This window comes from Canis lupus, chromosome 24 (assembly GCF_011100685.1).
Source record: "Canis lupus familiaris isolate Mischka breed German Shepherd chromosome 24, alternate assembly UU_Cfam_GSD_1.0, whole genome shotgun sequence".
Lineage (NCBI taxonomy): Eukaryota > Metazoa > Chordata > Mammalia > Carnivora > Canidae > Canis > Canis lupus.
Genome location: NC_049245.1, coordinates 4,787,811 through 4,811,639, shown reverse-complemented (window position 1 = coordinate 4,811,639; position 23,829 = coordinate 4,787,811). Strand labels below are relative to the sequence as shown.

Here is a 23,829-nt window from a genome sequence, read left to right as displayed (position 1 = left end):
CATGGATGAGAACTTGGAGCTTAGCCCAACTGAGCTCAGCCTAGACCAGCCAATCTAGCCTCTCTGCAAACATGTAAGCAAGAGACAATTGCTTACTGTTGTGAGTCACTGAGTTTTTTGGTGGTGCTATAACATAGCACACTGTATTATAGCTCACTGATACAGGCCCATTGAAAGGAGGATACACAGAGAGAGATTTTTAGAGACAAAATTTGCAAAAGCACTCAGCTTGGGGCAGTCATATAGCAAACACCTCATTACTGTGAGAGGAGCTGATTCAGTGGGGTGATTGTATTTCAGATATCTGGAAAAGAATAGAATGAACTATACTATGCATTCTGAATGTCTGGCCTGCTGGCTGATATTGTCCACGTAATTGTAATTTTTATTAATCCTTCTCTACTGCCTTCATTCTCATCTCTTCTCCAGTCAGTATGACTGAATCTTTATGATTCAGTCCTGGGCAGAACCATGAATACCCATATAACTGCTGCCTAGATGCTACAATTAACATTTTGTTGTATTTGTTTTGTTGCATGCCTGTCTATCCATCTTTCTTTCCATCCATCAGTCCATCTTATTTTTTGGTTCATTTTGAAGTAAGTTGCAGACATCAGTACACATCACCCTGATGGTGAATTTTGACCAAGGCATGTACTCATCACCCTTGAAAGTTTCTTCATGTCCCTTCCCAGTTAATCCCATCCTCACACCCGAGGCTAAAGACTATTTTGATTTTTTTCTAGTATAGATTAGTTTTGTCCGGGTTAGTGTATAAATGGAATTATACACTATGTAATCTGTGTCCAGCTTCTATTTGGCATAATATTTTTATATTCACACATGTTGTTGTATCTATCAGTAAGGATCCTCATTTTAAAACGAATAATTAGACAAAATATTTGCAGACTTTCTTACCTTAAGACTTTGGGCTTCTGTGATGTGTATAGTTATAGTAAACCACTGTTAAGTAATGCACTTGAACCAAACATCCTTCTGAAACAGGCATCTCTCCTGCTGTCTGTCAGAGATCTGGTCCTTTGGTATTCATTCCCTCCCTGCACTCCATATCCATATCTTTAGGGTTGGTAAATCTTTCAAAACTGCTGAGGGAATTTTTTGAGATTTGTCCCACGGGTACAGTGCGTTTGATTTACTGAGCTGAGTAAAATGTAGGGGCTGACTGAGCTCTTAGGATTAAGTAGCATCTGACTTTTTCCCCAAGGGATCGTCAGCAGTTTATCCTTCCCAGGACTCCCAACAATATGTCCAAACCGTGGGTTAGTGGGAATGACTGAAAGACTTGGCAAGTTGTATTTCTTTGCTGCAGTCTGGTTGGGCAACCAGAGTCTATAGCAGTGACTGGGGGGAAAATGAAAGAAAATGAGAAAAAAGTGACAATTTTCCTCCATAGTAGCTAAAATCCAGCGTTCATCCTATTCAACTACGTTATCCCTTATACTTAACCTGAGGAGTTAACTAATTTAACTAAGGATTGAAGCCACACTCAGGGTGGCTTGCTTCCGGCTTAGTTCCGTGTCAATTTGGCCAACCTGGAACTACATTTCCCAGAATTCCACTCCCAGATTTCCGGGGTTAGCGCGGACCACTGACCTCGCGAGCCTGAAGGCGGAAGTGACGCTACACTGTAGCCTTTCGACCCTTGAAAGGCCGGTTTGCGGGCCACGTGCCGTGGCAGGTCTTGGGGTTGGCGCCGACCTCTGGCTCCCCGGCGGGCTGGCGGGCGGGCGGCGGGCGGCGGGCGGCCGTAACCCTCGAGCGGCCCTTCCGCGAGATGAGCCGGCGGCGGCGGGCCTGCAGCAACGTCCGCTCCCTTCAGCTCCTCGACCGCTGCCCGCTGGCTGGGCTCCGGGCACGGCGGCGACAGCTGTGCCACCAGCTCCCGCCCACAGGTGTATTACGTATCCCGGATTCCATGTTATTCCCAGTGGAGTTCCCAGCACACGGGCGGTGCAGCACGCACCGCTGGTTCTCTCTCCTGGCCCGCGCGCCCGGGCTCGGTTCCAGCAGTCACGCTGGTCCCCGCCGCTAGGCATTCTGGGAGAGCGGGCTGACCCCGGCGTCTCCCAGACGGTGCCTTGATGAACCCGAGGCGGTGCTGCTACGGGTGATGGGCCCAGTCCTAGCCCCTGAGGTGGAGGAGGAGTCACTGGGGGCTTCCGAAGAATCAGCCCTTAGAGTAAAGGGAGAAGCATGGGAGGAGGCGGCTTTTTGTTCTACTAGATGTTGCCCAAATTAATACTCCCACAAGGGACGCTGGCCTTAGGAGAACGTGTCGCAGAACAGTGGCAGGACGGACCTCGGTCTGTGAAGCCCATTGAGCTGCCCAAGGGAGCAGCCCCGGAAGGGCCGGCTTCTTCCTGGTTCTCCGCGGCGGCGTCCTAGGTCTGTGAAGCACTGAAGGTGCAGTGCCCGGGGCCTGAGCGTGCCCAGCGGGTGGTCACTCTCGCCCTGCCTCGGGACGTGAATGGGAGATAAGAACTCCTCTCACTGTTTAAGCCCCGTGAGTTGTGAGTGCTCTGGGTGTGTGTGGCCGGAAGGATTCCCAACGGCACTGGGCAGTACGAGAATGAGCCTTTTGTTTCTGGCGGCAGTTGTAAAAGGAGCTCTAAACAATGTCTTGGGTAACGTCAACATCATCGGAAACGTGCTTCACTTACCTCAGAGACTCTAAGTTTTGTTTGTTCAAGGTCACTTTCACTAATCTGTGGGCAGGCATAACCTAATCCGTTTAACTAATTTTAAAAAGAGTTACCACTTGGGCATGCACGTGATATATTAAAAGATAAATAGGACGATTTTATTTTGGGTCCCTGCACGTCTTTACCCTTTCTTTAGCTTCCTCTTAAAACAGGAATGCCCTTAAAGCCAATGAAGTGATGTCTTTGGGGTATAGAGGGAGGGTGTGATCTCTGTTCTTTATGTTTAAAAATTTTAAATACTTTTAAGACTTCCTGGAACTTTAAGAATATATTTACAAATGAATTTGGTGGCATTCACTTGATTTTTATTTTTCCAGAAAGGCTTCCAGGACTTGACACTCTCCTTCTGTGGGTGTGATAGATTAATCGCATTATTGATTTTTACCCTTTCGTGTTTCTACACCTGTCTTAGCGTGGGCTACTATAACAAAAATACCATCCCAGATGGCTTATACATAACAGGAATTTATTTTTCACTGTACTGGAGGCCAGAGGTCCCAAGGTCAGGATGCCAGTAGGGTGCCAGCTCTGGTAAGAGCCCTCTTCTGGGTTGCAGACGGCCAGCTTCTCATCTTAGCCTCATATGGTGGAGAGCAGAGAGGGGAAGCAAGCTGTCTTATGATTGTAGTTATAAGGACACCAATCCCATTGATGAGGGCTCCACCCTTGACCTCATCTAATCCTCATTAGCATCCACAGGCACCATTTCTTAATACTATCACATCATGGGGGTGAAGTTTCACCATATGAATTTTGAGGGTACACAAACATTGAATCCATGACAATACCCTCTACCATGTAGCATGTGCCCTCCCACTGTGACTCTGGGTTTGCCTGTGTGTTGTTCTTTGGCCAATAGGTGCAAGCAGAGGCTGGAACAATAGTCAGTCACATAGTTGAGATTATTCCTGCTCTGCTTCCTCTTTGACAATGTGTGTACGTTAGCCGGCTGGAGAATGAGTGTCACATGGCATAAGCACATCAGTTGATAGACAAACTTCCAGGTGTGAATGAGCCCAGAGAAGACAGAAGAATCACTCAGTTGAACCCATCCCAAACTCATGAGCTAAATAAATGCTTACTGCTTTAAGCCAGGGAGTTTGGGGGTGGTTTGTTACACAGCATTATTGCAGCAATAGATAACTAGGACATCTTTTATCCATCAGGAACAATTCGGATGGGCTGTACGAAAGAGCTAAATATGTTGGTTTTACAGACAGTCATACCTTATAGAATTTAAATTGGAAGTTGCCCAGTAATTTCCCATTTGGGCATATTTTTGTCCTAGTCAAAGATAAATATAACAGTACCATTTGAAGTATGTATGTTGTCTTTAGGCCTTGAGCTTTGTCCAAGAATGGAGTGTCTTCACATGGGCCAGACCTTACCAATGGGAGCTGGGCTCTATTCCACATGTATGGTAGCCTCGAATGAGTTATTGGGGATTTTTGAATGAGTCTGGTGTAATTCAGCAATTAAATTCAAGAGCAGCAGCTACTAGATACCCATGTAACTTCCATATGGTGGTTAGGACAATAGTGAGGTTGTTTCCCAGGATGCTGATGTGAAATCATACGTGATCATTTAAATTTAAATTCCTTGTAGGGGCAGCTGGGTGTCTCAGTTGCTTAAGCATTTGACTGTTGATTTTGGCTCAGGTCATGATCTCAGAGTGGTGAGATCAAGCCTCGAGTGGGGCTCCGCACAATCAGATGGAGTCTGCTTGAGATTCTCTCTCTCTCCTTCTGCCCTTCCTCTTATAAAGGAATAAATAAAATCTTTTAAAAAAATTTAAATTCTTTGTAGCTAAATAAAGTCAATTCAGTTCTTCAGTCATACTGGCCATAATCATCAGCTCCACAGCCACAGATGGCTGGCTGTTGGCTACCGCTTTGGACAGCACACACAACATTTTCATTATCTCCAAAAATTTGATTGGGTAGTGCTGGGCTCCGTGCTTGTGTCCACATTTCTTATTTACAGCTTCTTTTCTGTCTAAACCTTTAGTTTCGGGATCCCTGGGTGGCGCAGCGGTTTGGCGCCTGCCTTTGGCCCAGGGCATGATCCTGGAGACCCGGGATCAAATCCCACATCAGGCTCCCAGTGCATGGAGCCTGCTTCTCCCTCTGCCTGTGTCTCTGCCTCTCTCTCTCTCTCTCTCTCTCTGTGACTATCATAAATAAATAAAAAAAAATAAAAAAAAAATAAACCTTTAGTTTCTGCTGACTACTTGATTCTGACAGCCCCTCAATCTATACCATTTGGGAAAAATGAATTATTGTTTTCTGGATTATTTAATAAAACTCAAGCTAACCTGTTTTGACATTTACAACATTCACTGTTCTCTTCATTCACAGGTCACAAAGCTAACTGACAGAAGGAGTATTCGTGCTGCCAGAGATGGGAGGCTTGGGGAGGAGTGAGGGCAGTTGAGAAAATTCCCCCAGTTTGAGTTGTGAAATCCCCAACAAAACTTGAGGGGGAAGGAGAATAAAATGAAGCATGAAGACAGACTATTGGGCAAAATCGTGCCCCACTGGTCAGGCTCTTCTGAACCTGCCCTATCCACACCCACGTAGCTGAGCTAGTGTTTGCTATGAGACAGAGCTCACAGCTTGTCTCTATCCTCTTTTCCTCAAGGAGGGATTTCTCCCCCAAAGCAACTTCTCAGATCACTTCTGGCCTCTCTTTACCCCTTTACTCGCATACATTAGATGACTTTTTAAAATTGTTGTGATTTTATTCTTTATCTTGAAACTATCTCAATTACAGAGAAAATTTGCAAGTCCCCTAATTTCCTGAATAATTTTTTTAAAGATTTTTATTTTAATTCTGGTATAGTTATCATATAGTGTTATATTAGTTTCAGGTTTGTAATATAGTGATTTAACAATTCTATACATCACCTGGTGCTCATCATGATAAGTGTACTCTTAACCTTCACTTATTTCATCTCTATCTCCCTCCACATCCTCAGCGGTAATCATTTGTTTTCTAAAGTTAAGAGTCTGTTTCGTAGTTTGTCTCTCTCTCTGTCATTTTTTCTTTTGCTCATTTGTTTTGTTTTTTAAATTCCATGTATGGATGAAACCATATGGTATTGTCTTTCTCTGACTGACTTCACTTAACATTATATTCTCTAGCTCCATCCATGTTGCAAATGGCAAGATTTCATTTTTTAAGGGCAAATAATATTCCACTGTATATGTATAGCATGACGTCTTTATCCACCATGGACACTTGAGCTGCTTCCATAATTTAGTAATTGTAAAGAATGTTGCTATAAACATAGGGGTGTATGTATCCCTTTGAATTAGCATTTTTGTATTTTTTGAGCATATTCCCAGTAGAGTGATTACTAGATCATAGGGTAGTTTTATTTTTAACTTTTTGAGGAACCTCCATATTGTTTCCTACAGCAGCTATACTAGTTTGCACTCTCACCAGCAGTGCACAAGGGTTCCTTTTTCTCTACATCCTTGCCAACACTTGTTTCTTGTGTTTTTGACTTTAGCCATTTTGACTGGTGTGATGTGGAATCTCATTGTGGTTTTGATTTGCATTTCTTTGATGATGAGTGACATCTTTTCATGTGTCTGTTGGTCATCTGGATATTGTCTTTGGAAAAATGTCTGTTCATGTCTTCTGCCTATTTTTAAATTGGATTTTTCATTTTGGGGTGTTGAGTTGTATCAGCGCTTTATATATTTTAGACACTAACCCTTTATCAGATATGTCATTTGAAGATATATTCTCCCATTGAGTAGGCTGCCTTTTAGTCTTAATTGTTTCCTTCACTGTGCAGAAGGTTTTTATTTTGATGCAGTCCCAATAGTTTATTTTTGCTTTTGTTTCCCTTGCCTTAGGAGACATATCTAGAAAAATGTTACTACAGCCAATGTTAGAAAAACTACTGCCTGTGCTCTCTTCAAGGATTTTTGTGGTTTCAGGTCTCACATTTAGCTCTTTAATCCATTTTGAGTTTATCTTTGTGTTTGGTGTAAGAAAGTGGTCCAGTTTCATTCTTTTGCATGTTGCTGTCCAGTTTTCCCAACACCATTTATTGAAAACACTGTCTTTTTCCCATTCAATATTATTTCCTGTTTTGTTGAAGATTAGTTGACCATAGAATTGTGGGTTTACTTACGGATTTTCTATTCTTTTTCATTGATTTATATGTCTATTTTTGTGCCAGTACCGCACTGTTTTGGTTACTACATCTTTGTAGTATAACTTGTGATGCCTCTAGCTTTGCTTTTCTTGTTTAAGATTGCTTTGGCTATTTGAGGTCTTTTGTGGTTCCATATAAATTTTAGGATTATTTGTTTCAGTTCTCTGAAAAGTGCTATTGGTATTTTGATAGGGATTGCATTAAATGTGTAGTTGCTTTGGGGTGTCTGGATGGCTCAGCCAGTTAAGCATCTGTCTTCAGCTCAGGTCCTGATCTCAGCGTTCTGGTATTGAACCCCATGTCGAGTTCTCTGCTCAGCAGGGAGTCTGCTTCTTCCTCTTGCACTTCCTCTGTGTTTTATCTCCCTCTCTCAAATAAATAAATAAAAATCTTTTTAAAACTATGTAGTTACTTTGGGTAGAATAGATATTTTAATAATACTTATTCTTCAATTCATGGGCATGAAATATCTTTCCATTTCTTTATGTTGTCTTCAATTTCTTTCATTGGTGTTTTATAGTATTAAAAGTATGGGTCTTTTATCTCTTTGATTAATTTTATCCCTAGGTAATTTATTGTTTTTGGTGCCTTTGTAAGTGGGATTGTTTTCTTAATTTCTCTTTCTGCTGCTTTAGTATTAATGTATAGAAGTGCAACAGATTTCTGTACATTGATTTTGTATACTGCAATTACTGAATTTGCTTATCTGTTGCAGCAGTTTTTTTGCTGGAATCTCTAATGTTTTCTCTGTATTGTATCACCTCATCTACAAATAATGAAAATTTTACTTTTTACTTACCAATTTGGATGCTTTTTAATTTTTTTGTTGCTTTTGTCTGACTGCTGTGGCTAGGACTTCCAGTACTATGTTGAACAGAAGTGGTGAGAGTGGATATTATCTTGTTCCTGACCTTAAACAAAGGGGGAAAGCTTTCAGTTTTTTCCCATTGCATAGATGTTCCCAGTGAGTTTTTCAAGTAAGGCCTTTATTATGTTGAAGTATGTTCCTTCTTAACCTACTTTGTTGAGGGTTTTTTTCATGATGTTTGTGATGACTTTTTGGGTGGTCAATCTGGGAAGTATAAGCTGAACTCCTTCATGTCCATAACTTTCCCTTAACGGGCCCCTCACTACCAGTCTCATAGGCAGAGGCCCCCCAGGATGGAGGCTGATAGGTAGTTGGATAACTCTGCCTTGTATTGTGGGATGTAGTTGGCAAGTTCACTGGGGCCTCATATTAAGTACTTTCATTCAACTATGCTTCCTTTAGTTATCACTTAAGTTTTATTTTTTTAATCTCTACACCCAACATGAGACTCAAACTCACAACCCCAAGATTATGAGTCCAGTGGTCTTCCAACTGAGCCAGCTAGGTGCCCCTCCCCCTTAGTTATTACTTAAAGGGAGAATTTTGGTTTCCATCTGCCATTCCTTGTCTTGGTTCTCAATTTTGTTATAATTCAGAGGGGGAAGAAAAATGATTTATTGGATTTCCCACTGACCCCATAGTCTTAGTAAAATGTTTTCTGGTTCTTTCCATGCTTGATTTGGGCTAAATCTATGCACCTGTCCCCCATTTAGCATGTGTCTGACCCCCAAAACCTGACATATATCTAGCTAGTTGTTTGTGCAGATTTTACTGCACAGGGGGTGGGGCTCGATAGAGGCTGATGTGGTTTAAACTGAGGTGTGAAGGAAAGACAGAATTTTGATGGAAATAGAGGGCAGATTGCACAAACCTAGAGGCAGGAAGTTCAAGGAATGTTCAGGAGGGAAGTGTAAAACCATTTGGTCTCCAGGGCTCCTATAGGTACATGATGAAAGAAAAGTCTGGAGAGATAGACAGGGATCATCAACTGGTGATATTTCTCTTCATCTCAAAGTCATCAGTATCTTTGCTCATTTTCCTTTGCTTGCTCTTTGTTGGACAGGAGCAAGGATCCTCTATGCCTCTTTGAGGCCCATCTTCCCTTTCCCACTACTTCCTGCAGGATCTTGTTTCCTTTTGTATCTCATCTTCTGAGAAGAGCTAACCTTGAAAAGCATTTATCTGTGCCAGACACTTTCTACAGATTATCTCACTTCATCCTTACAGCAAAAGCCTTGGCACTTGTATGCTGTTGTCCTCACTTTGTGGTGGAGAGACAGAAATACCACATGGATGGGCAGCTTGTCCAGGGTCCTACTGCTGGGATCAAAACCCAGGCTGGAGGGAAGTTCCTAGCTGCACTATAGCTTCCTCCCATTTCCCTTGCATTTTCCTGCTCATTTTCTACTTCCCTTCTGCATATTAGTGTGTTCATGCCTCCCTTCTCCTAAGAAACACTTCTTTCTATTGTCCTGTCTCCTTACTTTCCTTCCTGATTCTCTCCCGCCCTTTCCAGTGGAACCTTTTGAAGGGTCTGCTTAGGGCCAATGCTTTGCTGCCATCGCTGACACTTTGCTTCTGAAAGATGCAGCACACATTAATGGCATTTGTCTGGATTCCCACTTTGGCAGTTATTCTGAAGCTCAGACTCTTTTGACCATTCCTCTTCCTTTCATTCCATCTTAGAGTCTGTCTTGGGATTGCAATTGAGATGTTGGCCAAGGGCCAGTCATCTGAAGGTTTGAGTAGGTCTGGAGGATCTGCTTACAAGACGTCTCACTCATGTGGCCATAGGCAGGAGGCCTGAGTCCCTCAGCACATAAACCTGTCTGTAGAGCTGCTGGGGTGTCCTCACAACATGGCAGTGGTCTCACCTAGAGTGAGCAATTCCAGAGAGAGCAGATAGGAAGTTGTAATGTGTTTTGACTGTGTGAACATATTGTAAAACCACTACATGTCTCTTTCTTGGGCAGTTTCAATAGTTTGCATTGTATATTTATGTGTATGTTTTTCTCTCCTAAGCTAAACTGCTTTCTAGACATACTTATTTTTCTTTGTGTGTTCTTTTTTATGTGTTAAAAAATAAATGACATAAAATTTACCATTTTAACCACTTTTAAATGTGCAGTTAGGGCCATTAAGGATGTTCTCATTGTTCTGCAACCATCACCACCGTCCAGTCTTCAGCACTTTTTTTTATCTTCTTGGGTACCTGGGTGGCTCCATCGGTTAAGTGTCTAGCTGTTGGTTCCAGCTCTGGTTGTGATCTCATGGGTCGTGGGATTGAGCCTTGCATTGCGCTCTGCACTCAGTGGGGAGTCTGCTTAAAGATTTTCTCCCTCTGCCCCTTCCACCAGCTTGCACACTTCCTTTCTCTCTAAAATAAATAAATGAATCTTAAAAAAAAAGAGAGAACTTTTTATCTTCCTACACTGAAACTATGTGCCCATTAAACAGGAATTCTCTATTTCTTTCCTCCTTTCAGCCCCTGGCAACCACTATTCTTTTTTTCTGGTTCTGTGGATCTGACTATTTTAGGTACTTAATATAAGTGGAATAATACACTATTTGTCCTTTTGTGTCTAGCTGATTTCACTTAGCATAGTGTCTTCTATATTGTAGCATGTAGGGGGATCCCTGGGTGACGCAGCGGTTTAGCGCCTGCCTTTGGCCCAGGGCGTGATCCTGGAGACCCGGAATTGAGTCCCACATTGGGCTCCCGATGCATGGAGCCTGCTTCTCCCTCTGCCTGTGTCTCTGCCTCTCTCTCTCTCTCTCTCTGTGTGTGACTATCATAAATAAATAAAAAATTAAAAAAAATAAATATATTGTAGTATGTATAGGAATTTCATTCCTTTCTAAGACTGAATAATATTCCATTGTGGGTTTACCACATTTTTAAAAACATATAAGTGTTTTTATTATTTTTAAAAATTTAATTCCAGGAAGGAGGGGCAAGATGGCGGAAGAGTAGGGTCTCCATATCACCTGTCTCCACCAAATTACCTAGAAAACCTTCCAATCATCCTGAAAATCTATGAATTCGGCCTGAGAATTAAAGAGAGAACACCTGGAATGCAACAGTGAGAAGAGTTCGCGCTTCTATCAAGGTAGGAAGACGGGGGGAAAGAAGTAAAAAAACAAAGGCTTCCAAGGGGGAGGGGCCCCGCGAGGAGCCGGGCTGAGGCCGGGGCGAGTGTCCCCAAGACAGGAGAGCCCCGTCCCGGAGAAGCAGGAGCTGCACCGACCTTCCCGGGCGGAAGGGGGCTCCCAGGGAGTTGGAGCAGGACCCAAGAGGGCGAGCATGCCCTCGGGCTCCCTGGGACACTAACAGACACCTGCGCCCCGGGAGAGTGCGCCGAGCTCCCTAAGGGCTGCAGCGCGCACGGCGGGACCCGGAGCAGCTCGGAGGGGCTCGGGAGGTGGCTCCGCAGAGGGGGCTGCGGGGCGGGAGCGCGAATCCACCAGCGCAGGCCCCGGAGCACAGGGCGCCTGGACACAGCCCAGGATCCGGCCTCCCCCGGGACAGGCAGAGGCCAGGAGGGCCCAGGACAGCCAGGAGGCTCCTGCCTGGAGCTGAGCAGATCAGCGGCCCCGCCCTGGAGCCTCCAGGCCCCTGCAGGCTGAGAGCTCCTTAATTACTGTGGGAGCTGAATCAAGGTTTCCAGAGCTGGCCGGCGACACTGTGGTGGTTCCTCCTGCGGCCTCACGGGGTGCACAACCCCCACTGAGCCCTGCACCAGGCAAGGGGCAGAGCAGCTCCTCCAAGTGCTAACACCTGAAAATCACAACAGGCCCCTCCCCCAGAAGACCAGCTAGAGGGACAAGTTCCAGGGGAAGTCAAGGGACTTAAAGTATACAAAATCAGAAGATACTCCCCCGTATTTTTTTTTTTCTTTTTGATGTCTGATTGCTTCCCCCACTCTTTTTTTCTCCTTTCTTTCTTTTTCTCTTTTTCTTCTCTTTTTTCCTTTTTTTCTTTTTCTCTTTTCTTTCCTTCTTTCTCTCCTCTCTTTTTCTCCTTTTCCCAATACAACTTGCTTTTGGCCACTCTGCACTGAGCAAAATGACTAGAAGGAAAACCTCACCTCAAAAGAAAGAATCAGAAACAGTCCTCTCTCCCACAGAGTTACAAAATCTGGATTACAATTCAATGTCAGAAAGCCAATTCAGAAGCACTATTATACAGCTACTGGTGGCTCTAGAAAAAAGCATAAAGGACTCAAGAGACTTCATGACTGCAGAATTTAGAGCTAATCAGGCAGAAATTAAAAATCAATTGAATGAGATGCAATCCAAACTAGAAGTCCTAACGACGAGGGTTAACGAGGTGGAAGAACGAGTGAGTGACATAGAAGACAAGTTGATAGCAAAGAGGGAAACTGAGGAAAAAAGACAAACAATTAAAAGACCATGAAGATAGATTAAGGGAAATAAACGACAGCCTGAGGAAGAAAAACCTACGTTTAATTGGTGTTCCCCAGGGTGCTGAAAGGGCCAGAGGGCCAGAATATGTATTTGAACAAATTCTAGCTGAAAACTTTCCTAATCTGGGAAGGGAAACAGGCATTCAGATCCAGGAAATAGAGAGATCCCCCCCTAAAATCAATAAAAACCGTTCAACACCTCGACATTTAATAGTGAAGCTTGCAAATTCCAAAGATAAGGAGAAGATCCTTAAAGCAGCAAGAGACAAGGAATCCCTGACTTTTATGGGGAGGAGTATTAGGGTAACAGCAGACCTCTCCTCAGAGACCTGGCAGGCCAGAAAGGGCTGGCAGGATATATTCAGGGTCCTAAATGAGAAGAACATGCAACCAAGAATACTTTATCCAGCAAGGCTCTCATTCAAAATGGAAGGAGAGATAAAGAGCTTCCAAGACAGGCAGGAACTGAAAGAATATGTGACCTCCAAACCAGCTCTGCAAGAAATTTTAAGGGGGACTCTTAAAATTCCCCTTTAAGAAGAAGTTCAGTGGAACAGTCCACAAAAACAAGGACTGAATAGCTATCATGATGACACTAAACTCATATCTCTCAATAGTGAATCTGAATGTGAACGGGCTTAATGACCCCATCAAAAGGTGCAGGGTTTCAGACTGGATAAAAAAGCAGGACCCATCTATTTGCTGTCTACAAGAGACTCATTTTAGACAGAAGGACACCTACAGCCTGAAAATAAAAGGTTGGAGAACCATTTACCATTCGAATGGTCCTCAAAAGAAAGCAGGGGTAGCCATCCTTATATCAGATAAACTAAAATTTACCCCAAAGACTGTAGTGAGAGATGAAGAGGGACACTATATCATACTTAAAGGATCTATTCAACAAGAGGACTTAACAATCCTCAATATATATGCCCCGAATGTGGGAGCTGCCAAATATATAAATCAATTATTAACCAAAGTGAAGAAATACTTAGATAATAATACACTTATACTTGGTGACTTCAATCTACCTCTTTCTATACTCGATAGGTCTTCTAAGCACAACATCTCCAAAGAAACGAGAGCTTTAAATGATACACTGGACCAGATGGATTTCACAGATATCTACAGAACTTTACATCCAAACTCAACTGAAAACACATTCTTCTCAAGTGCACATGGAACTTTCTCCAGAATAGACCACATATTGAGTCACAAATCGGGTCTGAACCGATACCAAAAGATTGGGATTGTCCCCTGCATATTCTCAGACCATAATGCCTTGAAATTAGAACTAAATCACAGCAAGAAGTTTGGAAGGACCTCAAACACGTGGAGGTTAAGGACCATCCTGCTAAAAGATGAAAGGGTCAACCAGGAAATTAAGGAAGAATTAAAAAGATTCATGGAAACTAATGAGAAAGAAGATACAACCATTCAAAATCTTTGGGATGCAGGAGAAGCAGTCCTGAGGGGGAAATACATCGCAATACAAGCATCCATTCAAAAACTGGGAAGAACTCAAATACAAAAGCTAACCTTACACATAAAGGAGCTAGAGAAAAAACAGCAAATAGATCCTACACCCAAGAGAAGAAGGGAGTTAATAAAGATTCGAGCAGAACTCAACGAAATCGAGACCAGAAGAACTGTGGAACAGATCAACAGAACCAGGAGTTGGTTCTTTGAAAGAATTAATAAGATAGATAAACCTTTAGCCAGCCTTATTAAAAAGAAGAGAGAGAAGACTCAAATTAATAAAATCATGAATGAGAAAGGAGAGATCACTACCAACACCAAGGAAATACAAACGATTTTAAAAACATATTATGAACAGCTATACGCCAATAAATTAGGCAATCTAGAAGGAATAGACGCATTCCTGGAAAGCCACAAACTACCAAAACTGGAACAGGAAGAAATAGAAAACCTTAACAGGCCAATAACCAGGGAGGAAATTGAAGCAGTCATCAAAAACCTCCCAAGACACAAGAGTCCAGGGCCAGATGGCTTCCCAGGGGAATTTTATCAAACGTTTAAAGAAGAAACCATACCTATTCTCCTAAAGCTGTTTGGAAAAATAGAAAGAGATGGAGTACTTCCAAATTCGTTCTATGAGGCCAGCATCACCTTAATTCCAAAACCAGACAAATACCCCACCAAAAAGGAGAATTACAGACCAATATCCCTGATGAACATGGATGCAAAAATTCTCAACAAGATACTGGCCAATAGGATCCAACAGTAAATGAAGAAAATTATTCACCATGACCAAGTAGGATTTATCCCTGGAACACAAGGCTGGTTCAACACCCATAAAACAGTCAATGTGATTCATCATATCAGCAAGAGAAAAACCAAGAACCATATGATCCTCTCATTAGATGCAGAGAAAGCATTTGACAAAATACAGCATCCATTCCTGATCAAAACTCTTCAGAGTGTAGGGATAGAGGGAACATTCCTTGACATCTTAAAAGCCATCTATGAAAAGCCCACAGCAAATATCATTCTCAATGGGGAAGCACTAGGAGGCTTTCCCCTAAAATCAGGAACAAGACAGGGATGTCCACTCTCACCACTGCTATTCAACATAGTACTGGAAGTCCTAGCCTCAGCAATCAGACAACAAAAAGACATTAAAGGCATTCAAATTGGCAAAGAAGAAGTCAAACTCTCCCTCTTCGCCGATGACATGATACTCTACATAGAAAACCCAAAAGTCTCCACCCCAAGATTGCTAGAACTCATACAGCAATTCGGTAGCGTGGCAGGATACAAAATCAATGCCCAGAAATCAGTGGCATTTCTATACACTAACAATGAGACTGAAGAAAGAGAAATTAAGGAGTCAATCCCATTTACAATTGCACCCAAAAGCATAAGATACCTAGGAATAAACCTAACCAAAGATGTAAAGGATCTATACCCTCAAAACTATAGAACACTTCTGAAAGAAATTGAGGAAGACACAAAGAGATGGAAAAATATTCCATGCTCATGGATTGGCAGAATTAATATTGTGAAAATATGAATGTTACCCAGGGCAATATACACGTTTAATGCAATCCCTATCAAAATACCATGGACTTTTTTCAGAGAGTTAGAACAAATTATTTTAAGATTTGTGTGGAATCAGAAAAGACCCCGAATAGCCAGGGGAATTTTAAAAAAGAAAACCATATCTGGGGGCATCACAATGCCAGATTTCAGGTTGTACTACAAAGCTGTGGTCATCAAGACAGTGTGGTACTGGCACAAAAACAGACACATAGATCAGTGGAACAGAATAGAGAACCCAGAAGTGGACCCTCAACTTTATGGTCAACTAATATTCGATAAAGGAGGAAAGACTATCCATTGGAAGAAAGACAGTCTCTTCAATAAATGGTGCTGGGAAAATTGGACATCCACATGCAGAAGAATGAAACTAGACCACTCTCTTGCACCATACACAAAGATAAACTCAAAATGGATGAAAGGTCTAAATGTGAGACAAGATTCCATCAAAATCCTAGAGAAGAACACAGGCAACACCCTTTTTGAACTCGGCCACAGTAACTTCTTGCAAGATACATCCACGAAGGCAAAAGAAACAAAAGCAAAAATGAACTATTGGGACTTCATCAAGATAAGAAGCTTTTGCACAGCAAAGGATACAGTCAACAAAACTCAAAGACAACCTACAGAATGGGAGAAGATATTTGCAAATGATGTATCAGATATAAAGGGCTAGTTTCCAAGATCTATAAAGAACTTATTAAACTCAACACCAAAGAAACAAACAATCCAATCATGAAATGGGCAAAAGACATGAAGAGAAATCTCACAGAGGAAGACATAGACATGGCCAACATGCATATGAGAAAATGCTCTGCATCACTTGCCATCAGGGAAATACAAATCAAAACCACAATGAGATACCACCTCACACCGGTGAGAATGGGGCAAATTAACAAGGCAGGAAACAACAAATGTTGGAGGGGATGCAGGGAAAAGGGAACCCTCTTACACTGTTGGTGGGAATGTGAACTGGTGCAGTCACTCTGGAAAACTGTGTGGAGGTTCCTCAAAGAGTTAAAAATAGACCTGCCCTACGACCCAGCAATTGCACTGTTGGGGATTTACCCCAAAGATACAGATGCAGTGTAACGCCGGGACACCTGCACCCCGATGTTTATAGCAGCAATGGCCACGATAGCCAAACTGTGGAAGGAGCCTCGGTGTCCAACGAAAGATGAATGGATAAAGAAGATGTGGTTTATGTATACAATGGAATATTATTCAGCTATTAGAAATGACAAATACCCACCATTTGCTTCAACGTGGATGGAACTGGAGGGTATTATGCTGAGTGAAGTAAGTCAGTCGGAGAAGGACAAACATTATATGTTCTCATTCCTTTGGGGAATATAAATAATAGTGAAAGGGAATATAAGGGAAGGGAGAAGAAATGTGTGGGAAATATCAGAAAGGGAGACAGAACGTAAAGACTGCTAACTCTGGGAAACGAACTAGGGGTTGTAGAAGGGGAGGAGGGCGGGGGGTGGGAGTGAATGGGTGATGGGCACTGGGGGTTATTCTGTATGTTAGTAAATTGAACACCAATAAACAATTTAAAAAATTAATTCCAGTATAGTTAACATACAGTGTTATATTAGTTTCAGGTGTACAATATAGTAATTAAACAAGTCTATATATCACCCAGTACTCACAATGACAAGTACACTCCTTAGTCCCCATCACCTATTTCCCCCATCTCTCCACCTACCTCCTCTCTGGTAACCATCAACTTTTTTTTTTCTATAGTTAAGAGTCTATTTCTTGATTTATCTCTGTCTTTTTTCCTTTGCTTCTTTTATACCACATTTTATTTATCTGTTAATATGTTGATAGACACTTGAGTTGTTTCCATCTCTTGGCTGTTGTGAAGAATGATGCTATGAACATGGATGTCCCAATATCTGTACAAGTGCCTGCTTTCACTTATTTCAGGTATGTACCCAGGAGTGTTACTGCTGGATCATATAGTAATCCTATGGCTAATTTTTTGAGGAGCTGCCATACTGTTTCCCACAATAATGTACCATTCTCCACTCCCGCCAGCAGTACACAAGGGTTTGGCTCTCTCCACATCCTCCTCAGCACCTGTTTTCCATCTGTGTGTATTGTTAACAATGCCAGCCCAGGGCTTTCCATGATCGATGCTCAGCAAATATGTTGAGGGGATGGATATGATGGCAGACTTGAGGATCCCTGATACTCACATTGTCCAAATTCTTGCAGAACTTTTGGTGAAATTTAGTGAGGAAAAGATCTCAGGAATTCTGGAACATTTCCTCAGAACACCTGACACCTAGAAAAGTGTTATCCTGATGATAATGCTGACGGTGAATTGTGGGGAGCCCTTCCTGCCTGTAGTGAGCTGCCTCTCCTTTCTACAATGATGGCTAACTGTTGCCAGATAAAGATGTGGATCCAAGGTTGTGGATTCTTCCATGCATACGGAAAGCCACAAATCTAGATCTTAAAATGTGAACGTGTACGTCAGTAGCTGTGGCAGATTGCATTATCAGTCCCAGTTTTTCTTGTCTCCCTGCCTCTTGCCCTGTCATGGCCTCTTCAGGGGTAGGGCGTGCTTCCCCAACCTTTGACTTTGCCCCCAGCTCTGAGAGTTGCTTTTGCTGCTGGTTCATGGACAAGAGTGGCATTGAGTCAGGGCCAAGTCTGGGCCTTTCTAACTTGCTGCTCTTGTACTTCTGCCATTACCACAGGAGGGACATGCCTGGCTGGCCCATAGGTTGCAGACAGAAGGTGGGAGATATGTGTCTAGTAGAGCAGCCTAGCCAGTCTCAGTCCAGGGCAGCACACCCCAGCCACCCAAAAGACATTTGAGAAATAACCATTTAATGTTATATGCTGCTAAAACTTTGAGGTGGTTTATTTTGACACATAATACACATAGCAAGAGTTACTGGATATAAGAACTAATTAAAGCTTAAAGTTATGTATCATAGTGCAGTAATAGCAACTGATAGATATAGGAACTAATAAAAGAAAAAAGATGCAGTATTTCAGGTTTGACTTGTGCCCTCTGCTTTAGACAGAGCTCATACCAGTAGCAATGTGGAGCTGCCCATGCCTCTTTTTTTTGTTGTTGCATCTTTTTGTTTTTAAAGCCAGACTTATTGAGGTATAATTTACACATTTAAATGCATCCCTTTTAGTACATAGTTCTGGATTTTGACAAATGTATACAATTGTGTAACTACCACCATTCTCCCATCATTCTCCCCTACCCCCACAAAAAAAAAATTATTCCCTTTGTAGACAAACTCACTTTCTACCCCCAATCCACTGGTCATTTTTTTTTTTTTTTGCAGTTTTGCCATTTTTAGAATGTCATATGAGTAGAATCATACAGTATGTCATCCTTTGAATCTGGCTTACCATAATGCATCTGAAGTTCATTTGTGTTGTGGAGTGATTCAGGAGATTATTCCTTTGGGTTGCCAAATAGTGTTCCATTCTATAATTATGCCAATTAGGTTATCTAATCTTCAGTTGATAAACAGAAGATAAGGACCTAAGAAAAGATTTGGATTTTCTTCTGTGTTTTTGCTTTAATGGACAATGCTTCTGGGAATACTTATTATATATTATTCTATTTCTCTTGCATAAATACCCAAGAGGAGAACCTATGAGTTGTGTGCTGAGTGTATGTTTGACTTTTACCACCCTACTAAGCAGTCTTCCACAGCAGTGGCAGCATTTTGCACTCCCACCAATCCTGCCACAGGAGCTCCAGTTGCTCCACAGCCTTGCCAACGCTTGCCATTGTCAGTCATTCCAGTATTAGTGAGTTTGATGGGTGGGAAGTGTTGTCTCATTGTGTTTAAATTTGCATGTCCTTGGAGACTCATGATGTTGAGCACCTTTCCATGTGTATGTTGGCCATTCATACTGGACTTCCTTTAATGGTAGAAATACTTATAAAAGATCGAATTGCATAAAAAGGACACATGTGGACTTAGAACTGTGTTCCCATTCGACATGCTGAGGCAGGAGTGGCAGCCTAGTTGGGGAGCTGTCTGAATAATTCAGAAGGAACAACCCTGCCCTGAGGAAAAGCAGATATGGGTAGCTGGTGATGATGGGGCTCAGTTTGCTTTTGGTGACTCACAGCAATTTTATCAAGGATTTCTCACCTCTTCATTTAAAATTCTTCATGCAGATGTCTATACCAGGTGGCTTCAGGGTAAAGTCTTGGTATTGGGAACCACTGGGTTTTGTTTAACTGCTCCATGTTGATCATACCTGCTCATCCATCAGGTACCAAAGGAAATAACCATACCAGATCTTTTTTTTTTTTTTAAACCTGACTACACTGCTTACTAGTTGTGTGACTTTGGGTAAGTCACTTCATTTCTTCTTGCCTCGGTTTCCCCATCTGTAAAATGGGAATAAAAAGAGTACCTACTTCAGCAGGTTATAATAAAGGTTAAAAGTGTTAACACATGTACAATGCCTTCAACAGTACCTCAGCTCAGAATAAGGGCCATGTTATTATATACAATTATCATGTGAGGCTAGCAGCATCTTCTGTTGATCTTAGGGATATTCCTTTCCTCCTACTCTCTCACTGTGTCTCTGAAGCTTTCTGATGCAAGTCCTGGTGCTGATTCTTTTTCCAGTAAGCATTTTTTCCCAAAAGCATTTCCTGTTCCACCAGCAGCCAGGTAATGCCAAATCTAGCATCAGGATTTGTGCCTTAAGGATTATCCACTTTTATTTTTTTTTGTTTCTTTTTTTTAATTTTTATTTATTTTTTTTGATTATCCACTTTTAAAGGAATCAGAATAGCTGCTCTGAGTTAGGATTATTACCGGGATAGATCTGCATTGGAAAGACAGAGTTCATATCACCAAAGAACCTTCTGGAGCCATTTCCTCTTATTCCCAACATGGGGTCCAGAACTTTCTGGGCTTATGAGACCAACAGCCCTGATTGGTTTGGGGTGGTGGTGGTGCGGATCTGCCTCACAATTACCTGAGACCTCATCCCATGTCACATTTTAGTATTTGTTTGACCAATAAGACTGCAGCACACACACCAGCCTCATTCCCTACTTGGGCCTTACCTTTGATGTCACAATCTGACTTGTGGATATTAATCTGGCTACAGCTGCTGACAGACCAGACGGGAAGGTCAAGAGGACCAGCACAGTAAGATGTGGAAGAGAATCGACCATCAACACAAGATCAAAGCAGGGGATGGACCTCAGGCAGGCCAGTTCAAGGAACTGGGTGCAGCTCGGGAACCTGCTGTGCCACACCCTCTAGAGCTGTCAGAATTCCAGAGCTTCCCTGTGTTTGAGGACATTAGCCATCACATCAAAGAGGTGGGGGCCCAACTGGTAAAGAAAGTCAATGCCATCTTTCAGCTAGACATCACCAAAGATGGGAAGATCATTCTGCAGTGGACCATTGATCTGAAGAATGGTTCTGGAGACATGTATCCAGGATCTGCCAGGCTCCCAGCAGACACTGTCTTCACAATCCCAGAACCTGTCTTTATGGAGTTGGTTTTGGGCAAGATGAACCCTCAGAAGGCTTTCCTTGCCGGCAAGTTCAAAGTGAGTGGCAAAGTTCTGCTTGGTCAGAAGCTGGAGAGGGTTTTCAAAGACTGGGCTAAATTTTAAGCATGTAAAATACCAAGGAAATGATCAGAACTTCTCTCCAATTATAATGTTGAGTGGAAATCATGCTTAAGCTGAAGATTAAAACAAAAAATACCCAATATTTTTACTCAAATTCTTCCTGTTCAAGTTTGATTAATTTTCCTGCTGATGTGTTAATTTTCAGTAAGGGTTCTAGAGCAGTAAAGAGTGTTGGAGTGTATCACCTAAAATCTTTGTCTTTTTCTTTTTTTTAGATTCATGTATACTATAACATGCTTGTTTGAAAGCCACACATAGAGAAATGGGTGGTTTTGACATTCAGATTTAAATGCTTTCATGATTGAGTTCCTAAGAATTTTTTTTTTTTTTTTGTGCTTTGGGAAAGAAGTGCCAACCATTATTGTGTTGGTTTGCATTCCATTTGGTAACTTGGTTCTTTGAAGAGATTTTACATTTGCAGAGCTCTAAGAGGGTGGGCTCCACAGCTATGTGGGTGGAACAAGGCATAGAGGGGATGAGTTCTTTGTGTATCATGACTTTGGATGGATTTAATTCCAAGAGAATCCAAAGGCTTAGAAGATGTTCTAGGCTACTGGATCTTAAACTAGAGCATACATCACACCACCTGTAAGAATAGTGAAAGCTCAGGTTGCTGGGCTCCACCTCAGGGTTTCAATGCTATAGGTCTGGACTGGGGAGAACGTGCATTTCTAACAAGTTCCCAGGTGATGCTGATGGGATCACCCCTGCTGAGCACCTGCCCTAGTTCATGTTGCAGCTTTCAGTATTGGTCAAAAGTATTCTGTTCTAGACAAATGAAATGTCACCATTATTTAAATGATATGTTGCTATTATTTAAAGGATCTCCTGGAATCTCATCCTCGCATGGGCCCTTTCTGAAGTGTCAAGAGCTTGTGCTCTGAGTGTGTTACAAAACGATAGGTCATCCTGGGAGATATTCCCTTCTGGGAGCCCTGTCCATACATTAGGAGGACTTAAATGAAGCCAGCTGCAGCCTGATGTGACCTCTGTGGGTGAGTGTGATGCTTGTTCTCGTGTGACCTGTGCATACCTTTACCTTGTATACCTTTATACTCTGAAACCCACATGGAAGGGATTCCTTAAAACAGCCATACTCAAAACACATGCCTACCAAATGATCCAGCTATTCCATTCTCAGGTATTTTCTCAGGAAGAAAGCAGGCATAGGTACAAGTACAAAAATTTGTACGTGAGTGTTCACAGTAGCTGTATTTGTGATAGTTCCAGACTGTAAATAAACCAAATGTCCATCAATAGGTGAATGGATGAACCAATGGTGCTGTGTCATACTCTGGAGTACTACTTGGCAATAAAAGGGAAGGAATTATTGTACATACAACAGCATAGGCAAATGTCAGATTATGCTGAGTGGAAGAAACCAGGGAAAACCAAGTGTGGACTGTGTGGTTCTATTTATGTAAACTAGAAAACCCACACACGGGACTGAAAGATCAGTGGTTGCCAAGAGACAGGGATGGGGAGTGGGGAGGGTTGGGAGGAGGGATTATAATTGACTATGAGGAAGCTTAGGGCTGATGGATAGATTTCATTATCTTGATTGTAGTGATGATTTCATAGGTGTATGTATAGGTAAAACATCAAGTTGTATACTTTACATACCCATGGGCAGCTCATTATGTGTCAATATAAACTCAGCATCACTGGAAAACCTGCCACATAGTGCAGACTTTATAAAGAAGATTTAAAGCTCTATGTCTTTCTCAGCATGAATCCTCTGACCTCATCGTGTGCCTACAAGTCCAAGCTGTTAACTGATTTCGATGGCTCTGTAGAGGCCTTCCTAAGTTCCCCCTGTCAGAAAAAGGTAGAGTCGAGGCTTGTTGCTAACAAAATCTCCTCTCTCAGAGGAAAACAAAGAGGCCCTTTGTTTAGTCCATGTTCAATTCTCTGGGAAGGGACTGAGGGTCCCTTACTGGGGGTTTATGAGTGGGGACATGGAGCACTCCCTGGTATCTTTCCTCATCTGGTCATTAGATGTATGATATGTGTGGTGCTTCTGCTAATGTCCCTGCCCAGGGGAGCAGTGGGCATCTCAGAATCTTCAGATTGATGCTGAGTACTCTTTTTTTTAATTTATTATTTTTTTATTGGGGTTCAATTTGCCAAAATATAGCATAACACCCAGTGCTCATCCCTCCAAGTGCCCCCCTCAGTGCCCATCACCCAGTCACCCCAACCCCCTGCCCACTTCCCCTTCCACTACCCCTTGTTCATTTCCCAGAGTTAAGTGTCTCTTATGTTTTGTCACCCTCACTGATATTTTCACTCATTTTCTCTCCTTTCCCTTTATTCCCTTTCACTAATTTTTATATTCTCCAAATGAATGAGACCATATAATGTTTGTCCTTCTCCAATTGACTTATTTCACTCAGCACAATACCCTCCAGGTCTTTCCACATCGAAGCAAATAGTGGGCATTTGTCGTTTCTAATGGCTGAGTAATATTCCATTGTATACAGAGACCTTCCTTATCCATTCATCTTTCGATGGACACCGAGGCTCCTTCCACAGTTTGGCTATTGTGGACATTGCTGCTAGAAACATCGGGGTGCAGGTGTCCCGGTATTTCACTGCATCTTTGTCTTTGGGGTAAATCCCCAGCAGTGTAATTGCTGGGTCGTAGGGCAGGTCTATTTTTAACTCTTTGAGGAAACTCCACACAGTTTTCCAGAGTGGCTGCACCAGTTCACATTCCCACCAACAGTGCAAGAGGGTTCCCCTTTCTCCACATCCTCTCCAACATTTGTTGTTTCCTGTCTTGTTAATTTTCACCATTCTCCCTGGTGTGAGGTGGGATCTCATTGTAGTTTTGATGTGTATTTCCCTGATGGCAAGTGATGCGGAGCATTTTCTCATGTGCATGTTGGCCATGTCTATGTCTTCCTCTGTGAGATTTC

General features: G+C 42.4%; 1 protein-coding gene across 1 annotated transcript; it reads left to right on the top strand.

Annotated features, from left to right (window-relative positions):
* Positions 1-10,852: 10,852 nt before the first annotated feature.
* Positions 10,853-21,099, top strand: SCP2D1 (SCP2 sterol binding domain containing 1). The gene is made up of 3 exons (XM_038571464.1): positions 10,853-10,872; positions 17,086-17,184; positions 20,374-21,099. The coding sequence occupies exon 3, from the start codon at positions 20,420-20,422 to the stop codon at positions 20,888-20,890; it is 471 nt and encodes a 156-aa protein (XP_038427392.1). The 5' UTR covers positions 10,853-10,872; positions 17,086-17,184; positions 20,374-20,419; the 3' UTR covers positions 20,891-21,099.
* Positions 21,100-23,829: the final 2,730 nt, after the last annotated feature.